Raw genomic sequence first — 9,197 nt, forward strand, 5'->3', positions numbered from 1 at the left:
ACTCACAGTTCAGGAAGTTAAGCAGCAGAATAAGGTTTTGTTCTCTGTCTCACTATTTTGTTTGTTCTTTAATGAAACAAAAGAAACAACTTTTCTTTAAGTATTACTGAAAGGCTTAAAATATAATTGGTGAAAGGTCATTGACTGTAATGTCATGTATGTTACCATATCTCAATAGAAATTCTTTCTCATGGCTTGAAATGCTTAAAGTGTAATCCTTGCTAGAGGAAAAAAACCACAAGCCATATCTAATCCCAAATTCTAGCTATACTATAACATGTGCAGTCACCCGTAAAGGAGCCCTTTTAACAAAACAATGTATGTTAACTTGCTCAATGATTTGTAGAATGTATCTATTTTGGTCACTGTAATAAAACAAGTTATATATACACATATTAAAAAATCCAAGTTTAAATAATTATACAGTATTTCCACACATAAACCAACTAGTTGCACATGATGTGATATGTAAAGCAAATTGCTGAAAATTTCTTCAGTCTTTGGGGTGATCAAAGTATAAGTAACTAAAACTTACAAATAATGATTGAATTTTCATAAAAGAAGGTTTTTGATGGAGGGGCAGAAGGAATTCCCCTCCTACTCATCCTCATTCCCCGTGGCTTTTACAGACTCAGCCCCTTCCCCCAGTAGGCCACAGGTGCTTTTTTCTAGATCTAGCAATATATTTTAATGAGGTTATCTTCTTCTTTACAACAGTACTAATAAGGTTTCCACTGACTTTTTCATAAAACTTACTCTGTTCTTATTGAAGTTTATACTGCTTCAGAAGTTTCAGGCTATTTAAACTCCAGAAGAATATGAATCTCATCCAATTATGTTAAAGTCTAATGAAACAGAAATTCCTTTATTTACTGTGAAAATTTAGTTACCTTCTGTTCTGATAATTTAATCCAGTTTTTATTTCCCCACCCCCTCAAAAAAAAGTCTTGTAGTTACAAACCTGTAATTATACATAGCAAAGAAAGAAAACTGCTCCTTGCCGATGGAAATATATATAGTTTTTCAAGTTCTGACCCCTCTCTAAGCTGCTAACCTTCACACAACATATGCCATTTAGCAATTTGTCTCCTAGGATATTCACAAATTTCTTTCCAGTGCTCTCCACCTGTTCCTTCTGCTGAAGATCCCAAGGTTAACCAGCCAATGACCTCATTCCTTGACCCCCTGTCTGAATCTAAAACCAAAAATTCAATGCTGATATCATCAAGGCCCTCACAAGGAATGTCAAAGACAAACAATTCATTCAACACTGCATTAGGGGTGCATTTCTTCACATGGGTTTTCTTTTTAGAAATTCTCTTCTTAGCATGGTACAGGTTCACTTTGACGTAAGGGTCTGCAATGAAAAGAAAGAGCTCAGATCAGTTATTGAACAGTGTCATTCAGAAATTCCTTGATCCAGTTAATGGTAAATTTTATAACTTATGAACATAATTACATCACAATGAAGAGATGTTTCAAGTTATTAAAGATGATTCATCTCATCCAATGTTTGTGTTTACATCTGAATTAGTCTCTTTAATCTCTCTTTATGATCACCAAACATGTAATCAAGATAGTCAGTGAAGTTTAAGGCATGATTAATCTGACCAAATACAGGTGTCTCCATGACATAAATCCCACCCTGTGGTCCATTAAACCTAATAGCATCTTTACTACATGCAATGATGGTCTGAAAGTAAACAAAATTCTAATGGACTCTGAAAAATATGTATCATTACATATTTATGTGAAACAGAAATCTGTTTTTCATGTGTTCTACCAGTAGGGGATAATCATTAGTGTTAGTAAGACTCATGCAAAGAAAAGCTTCAGAAAGGAAAGCTCATGCTGAGAGAATGGATGAATGGACGCGATTCATTTCTGTTGTGGTTCTACCAAAGTCAATTAGCTTGATTAAATTGCTCCCACCAACTTTTATTAAACAAATTTAACACTAAACTTTAAATGTAAGGGTACATTTGTTGTTAGGATATGTACTTGACTTTATGTCTGTACTGTACTACTATTGAAGAAGGGAAGGGAAAACGTCTATATTTTTAGCTGTCAACCAACTCTGAGTGTTTGCATTCCTCATAATTATTCAACTGTTGCAATATTACTTTGCTATAGTCTTCAACAATGGCGCTATTTCTTCCTTCAGGGGAATTTTAGAGAACGCTTTAAAAATCATCCCTTTCAAGTACCTTGTCATTTATTTCAGTGTAAATGTGAGCCTGTTTCCAAATTCTCATGGTGCAAAGATGCAGTACAAAATCCTTTCTACTAAACCCAGTCAAACAAGATAGCCTATGTAAACAATCAGCTAATAAACATCAAGAATAGTTGAAGACTTTTTTTAAAAAGTAAAATTAAAACTGAGCCGTATTTAGAAATGCTATGCCAAACTTATCAGACTGAAATGGTTGGATGATGAAAAGGTTTTTGTTTCCTTGAACTGACACTAGTTTGATAGGACAAAGGTATGACAGAATACATCTTCACTTTCATACTCTATCACCATAATAAACATTTTAAAAATAGGGTTTAATGTTATTAAAATGTTCATTGGCTTTGGAATTACTATATGCCACACAAGCATTCAAAATATCAGGATCAATATCCATCAGTGGATTCACACTGTTGCTCATTTCTGTTTAAAGGACTTTTTCTGACTGTTATTTCTGGCCATCTACTAGATAAGGCCAGAATGTTCCTCTTGATTTTATTAGGTCTATTAGGAGACCTCAACACCAGTGATCAAGGAAACCAAGGAGGTTGTGGGAATGGAACAGCTTCTGAGTAATAAAGTCTCCATCTTCCTATGGCGATTGAGTTATGCAATTGTTTAGCTGATCCCATAGAAACACCATTTCACCCTCCTTCTTGTCCAAGTCACAGAGGAAATAAGGACTGTCGTGAGTGCAGTATGTTACTGACACCCAAATATCTATTGAACCTGGCCATGCTGATGAACAGCAAATCATGAAGAACTGTCTAAATGAACTAGGTGTCCAGGTGAAGCATGGCTGCCTGTATTGCTTAGAAATGTTATATTACTCTTACAGTTATCAAGGTTGTACTGAGGGAAGTGGAAATAGCAGATAGAATTTACAGTTTTACTCATAAGAGATACAGTAAATACATGTGTAGTTTGGATGTGCTATAGGGTCCAGGTGGCTGCTGAGACTAGGAGGGCTTTTGTTTTCAAGTTATTTTCCCACCTGGGTGAACCTCAGGCAGACTTGGTCTGTTGAGATCAGCTTGCTGTCATGCTGTCTTTATGAAACCTCTACTATCTGCTGTGACTTTGGAGTTGATTATTAAAAGTATGCATGCTCTCTTATAGTGGAGTAAACTGTTGGGCTCCATTTATATCCTCTCTCCTTATGATATGAGAATAAAATTGAGATCAGAAGGAAGATTTCAATGGAACTCCACCCTGTAAACAGGAGTTATCTATAGCTTTTTTTTTGTTGTTGGATCTAGGATGGGTTAACTTTCAAGGTAAATTGCTGTATTTCTTGGTATGAGAAGTAGAAAGACTGTATTATTGGCTGTAGTAATTATGATTCAGTGGTTCCCAAAACTACTTCCTCTTCTGTTTCTTTTTAAAAATCCTGTGAAATGAAAGAGCGTCATTTCGATAATCAACAGCAGATGTGCTACTGTATGTATAGTCCTTTGTTGTGTACTGTTCTTTTTGTGTGCTTGTCTTATTTGTATATTGTACATTAAATTTTATTCTGTTATTATGTTATACAGCATTAATGTGCATCTAAGTGCAGTTCTAGTATTGGCTTCAAATGAGGTTCCACGGAATGCAAAATAGCACAAGGCCAGGAGAAGGGAGTGCAAAAACTGCTCCTTCTTAGTGCACCCCAAGTACAGCTCATGATAAAGCACGGGTGTTATGTTACAACCTGCTTCCAGCATGGGCATAGTTCACCTTTTCACCTTGCCAAAGAAATGTTAGTGCTCAGTGGGCCAAATTCAGCACAGACGTAACTGGTTGCTTTTCTTGGTGCTCAGCTGAAATAAACCATACGATGATCTCAGTCAATACTGATCTTCTATAAATAAACCAATTTTTTGTCATAAATAAAAGCTTTTAGTATCTGCAAACAACATCCCATACTTATGGCAGATGGGTTCTGTTCAAGACAATCACAAAACTCATTCGTTTCCACTGCTAACAGATGTCATGTTTTTTTAACATGTGATTGAAAAATAAATTTGTAAAATACATGCTCTGGGAAATAAAGCATTGACCTAGATATGAATAAAATTAATAGGCTGTAAATAACAGAGTCACCATTTCTGCATTTATGTACTATTTTTAGTCTTTGAAATGCCACATTTCAGCTGTCTTCTGTCTGTTTTATATTCTTAGGGCATATTCATTAGTAAAGACATTACCTGATAATCCTGACACATCAGATTTAGGTAGATGCCTGGCTTTTAGAACAACCACAGTGAGCGTGTTTGTCATAGACTGATAACAGAGAGAGATCAGTAATTCTCCACGCCCAGATGATTTCTGAGGAAATGAAAGAAAAAAAGGAATAAGACTATTTATAAGCAATTATACTGACCAAGCTTTAAACCAGAATTAAGAAGATTTATAAAATGCCACATAACTGTATGATCTGAAATGGTGTAAAAGGATATAACTTATGGAGCTATGCTGCTTAACATAGTAAATATAATTTCCCTCTATTGTAGTTATATAACTCTTCTTATGGTTGGTTATTATACTGAACAAAAATAAATAATAAGTCAAAATATAGGTTGACATGACATTATTAGCATCAGAGATTAGAAATGAAATCCCAGATCCTGAGAAAAAAATCTCAGTGAAAGAAAAAGATCTCAAGCAAAACAAAAAATCCGTAAAAATATATTGAAAAAAAAATATTAAAGGCAAATTTAAAAAATCTTCAGTAAAATATTTTTAAACAGGAAGTATTCAAACAGTTAGAGAAAACTTCTCTCTGACGCTTTCTGAAGTAGTATAATATACATGAAATAAAGATGAGATCAAAGACTTTCTCTATGATTATTAGATTTGAATTTGCAGAAGTAGTTTATTTCACAGAGAGGAGGAAGGCAAGAGAAACAAGCAAAAATAATACCTTATATACCAGAAAACCCAGTAAGTTATCAACAAAATATCAGTGACATAGTTATAGTTGTTGTAATATAGCAATAGAATTGCAAAATAACAATATTAGTTACAGGTATGTTGTCTGGTAGACATTTATTTGATTTGGCAGCATGCTTGCTCTTTGAAAACAATGAAATTGAAAGTCAATACATATTCCACTTCCTTAGTAGAGGTTAAGAGACTTGTGTGTGATGCATGTGCATTTCTGTGGTTCAGCTGTGATGGTTGTAAATGATCTTTATGTTCCGAAATGAGACAAAACGGTATGAAATAGTTTTAGCCCAGTGAAGTTGGTATGTTTTGCCATTGACTTCAGTAAGGCTTTGGCTTCTCCCTCATGTCTTACTATCCTTAGGGCTGCAGCCTGTGTCACAATTCTTGAGAGAGTAACAGCACTGAAGTGCAAGAACATACTACTGCATCAACAATACGTTCTCTAACAGGTTCCAATTCCTTAACTAAAGACTACATCGCATTCTTTAAGAACCTGCTATAAAAAACACGTAGTTGAAGTGAAAGATTTACATTGACCTCAATAAGCTTTAAGAAAGAATGATTTCAAACAGAAAAGGAGAGGGAGAAGGGGAATAATATAAATCTTTGCATTCTTTCCTTTTAAAGCAAATTTATGAGGACTGAGGCCACTTGACCTAATGTAAATGGGTCCACTCAAACCTGCTGGACCAGCTGAATAAGCAAGTAGAGTTTAGGGCATTAGCAATTTCTTGCAACATGCTCATTGTAATGTTCTTTTATTACATTTGTGTAATTGCACCCTCATACTGCCATTGTGAAAGCATCTCAATGACTTGCATGATGAACTTGTTCCCTTTTCTTTCCATGATGCTAGCAGCATTACACAAGAATTATAGCTAACACCAGCACAACACTTTTAAAGTTTAAATAAAAAATGTTACCCTAACATTTCTTTTGATGATCTCTCTATCCATTAGCAACCTTCCTTCTGACAATTCAATTCCTGCAAGGGGAATGAGGACTTCTCCAATGACATCATCTCTGGAAAACCTGTCAAAGCTCAGGATCATAAAGTGAAGTGTTAAGTCTTGAATTTGGCTATAGGGGATTCCATAAAATTTTCCATACACGGAGTGTTTGGGAGGAAAATACTATTCCCATCCTAATAGTAATAACCATTAGTAGTTGCTCGACTATCTCATCCCTCTGTGTGTAGTTTCTGAGCTTATATGTCTGTGAGTAATACCAGCTCTCAGAAGGTTTCAACTTTGAGTTTATGGAGTTACATAAAGTAACTCCATAAGTTGAGTTGGTTACATAAAAGAGATTTTGAAATATGCATTACTAATAGATACATCGTCTGCTTTACACACTGCTTCCTAGAATACTTTGTATACTCAATTAACTCATTTTTTATGGTCTGATCCCATAATTGCCTGGAGGTATCCCTTGAAAGAACTGAGTTTAATTGGAGGTTATAACACTCAACAGTTTCAATGGGATTTTCAATACTTTGCAAGCAGAAGTCTATCAAGAAAATTTAGAATAATTATAATAATTATATATATTTTATATATATTATATTAAGTGTCTTTTCCAGATGGATGTGACATTGGGTAGTCACATGTGAGTCCAAAGCTGAAAAAACTATGAAGTGTATCACTGATAACCACTAAGCTTTGCATTTAAGACACTGTGCATCAAAGCTATGGGGAGTTTACAGGAAGGGTCACTACTTTTTAGGAGTATATAAGAAAAACATTAAAACATAATTCTCTTCTACTTTAATATGAATCCTATACTTAGACTGAATAAAGAGAAAACTGAGCAACTGTTACAAATTCAATTGTCATGTGGATACATTAGTTACATATAGAGTATCATTAGCCCTTCAAAGCATGCATTGAAGGGGCAAATGAGCACAACTAATTGGAAATCCAATTTTGCCCATAAGTAACATTACCAAGTGAGTTTAAACCTCCCACAATGTAACAATCAGAGCTTAATCTTTATTCCCAGCAACAGTGGAAGACCAGTAGAATATTAAAGGAATGACATTGTTTATGCATAAAGGCAATTGTGTAACAGTTCTGGTTCTCTCGCAAATGATTAGCAGATCATTCTGGATGAGAAAAGCATAACAATCCCCCTCTATGTATTACTAAATCAGCTTCATCCAGGTAAAAGCTTGGCAGATAGATGTCCTGCCACTATACCTTTCCTTTTTAGTGGGATAATTAAAAAAAAAATAATACTATAACAATACTATCAGAGCAAAGTAGGACAGAATGTTCCAGCACAAAAAGGATTAGGCCTGGCTATTAATTTCTTCTGATAATATTCATGTCACTTTCCCTTTGCCTACAAGCTGTATCAGTGTACATACTTAATTGTAAGAACTTCATGAAATGACTGAAAATTATATACATAACCAAAAAGTATGTTTTCAAAGTTAAGCATGTGGCTTTTAGTTTCAAGAATTCCCTGGGCTGCAGAAATTTAAATATACATGGTATAAAGGTACAAAGCAAGGAGTAATTGAAAACTAATCAGAATACTTTAATAGCTTCTAAGAATCATTTGCACATTTAAAATACTTTTCATGAGATGACAGACTTTTTATAGTAATGAAAATTATGCTATATTTTTAATCCTACAACTACTGAAAGCAGCGGTAGAATCAATTTGTTGTTTAAAATATTAATTATCTTCCTTAAATAAGTAATTAGATAAGCATGATGTCACAAATGGGGTTAGAAACATCAAGTGGGTGGGGTAGGAAAGAAGATGAAATGGTAACAAAAATGGTTTTATATTTACAACTAATTATGTTGCAACCTGAAATTTTTGCTGTTGTCATAATGTAAATCAATTGGTTAACATTCAAGGCAGTGTATTAATAGGAAACATTACCTATTGGTCCTGGGAGAAGTTATTATTTCAGTTACGTGATGTAAATCTGGAGTCACTTCATCTAAGTCAGTGGAATGATCCTTGAATTAAACCACCACTAAAACAAATATAATCTAGGCTAGAGTCAATCTTTGTAAAGCAGAGTTCAGAAACATTTCTCCTTACTGCTTTTCAAAGCTATTTATGTACCTATTTTATAAGTGCATATATATGACTGTTTCTGAAACTTTTTTTTAACTCTGAAGTCGTGCTACTTTAACCAAGACAGAGAAAACAATCCCAAAACCTCTCTCATCTGAAAACGCACATACACAAACCTCCTTATTTCTCACAGTGCTTTACCGGGGGGAGCAGATGGGGAGGAAGGAAGAGAGACAGAGAAGGGAGAGAAAGCAAATTCACGCAACTTCTAAGATCGAAGAGAACTGGGAGAAATCAGGTTCCTCCCAAAAAGCTGTGTGCTGGGAAGCTCAGCGGAGGTTGCCTGCGTGCACTTCGCCTGGGAAGGGGAGCAGCCCCCATCCCCGCGGGCGGGGAGTTGGGGCCGGGACGCGCTTATCGAACTGCTGCCGGCTGGCCGCGATCTGAGCCATGTTGGAGACGTGCGCTGTCCGAGGTCCTGGAGCCGCTGTCCGCCGTGCTTGAGCCGCCGTCCCGGAAGCGTGGAGCCGCTGTCCGCCGTGCTTGAGCCGCCGTCCGGGAAGCGGGAGGCCGCCAACCCGGGTACCGAACGACCTGACTGGGGCCCCGAACGCGCTGAGCTGCTGTCTCCCGGTTCTCCGCTCTCACAGCTCCCGGGCAACCGTCTTTTCCAGCGTGTTTTTGTTGGTTTTTTTTAAGAAAACAAACAAGCAAAACCAACCCGGAGACACACGAGCAGGAGAAGGTGGAGGAGGAGGCTGCAAGGGCGCTGGAGGAGAGGGGGGAGGTAAAGCTTCGTTCCTCCCCTTGGCACACTGATTTGCAACTCCCTTCCTGTTTTGGCTCTTTTGAGTAGCTCAGCTCGGAGCCTGAAGACGTGGTTGAAACCCAAATTGACGCAATCCTGACGCTACAGGGCTGAAATCAGCACCTTTCCCACCTCCCATTCCCCCTCCCCTACCACCACACCCTCCCTCCCTCTCTCTCCCTTCCTTCCCCC

At 36.7% G+C, this 9,197-nt stretch overlaps 1 protein-coding gene across 1 annotated transcript in view; it reads right to left on the minus strand.

The window, feature by feature from the left end:
• Window positions 1-747: 747 nt before the first annotated feature.
• Window positions 748-9,197, minus strand: part of LOC104283458 (synaptotagmin-4-like) — a 9,537-nt gene continuing 1,087 nt past the window's right edge. Inside the window, exons 2-4 of the mRNA XM_009881667.1 lie at window positions 6,085-6,294; window positions 4,420-4,540; window positions 748-1,357 (exon numbers count right to left, since the gene is read on the minus strand). Of these exons, the coding sequence (XP_009879969.1) occupies window positions 1,050-1,357; window positions 4,420-4,540; window positions 6,085-6,294 (639 nt within the window). The 3' untranslated portion in view covers window positions 748-1,049. The remainder of the gene's footprint in view (window positions 1,358-4,419; window positions 4,541-6,084; window positions 6,295-9,197) is intronic.

The sequence above is a fragment of the Charadrius vociferus genome, unplaced genomic scaffold, assembly GCF_000708025.1.
Source record: "Charadrius vociferus isolate BGI_N301 unplaced genomic scaffold, ASM70802v2 scaffold330, whole genome shotgun sequence".
Taxonomy (NCBI): Eukaryota; Metazoa; Chordata; class Aves; order Charadriiformes; family Charadriidae; genus Charadrius; species Charadrius vociferus.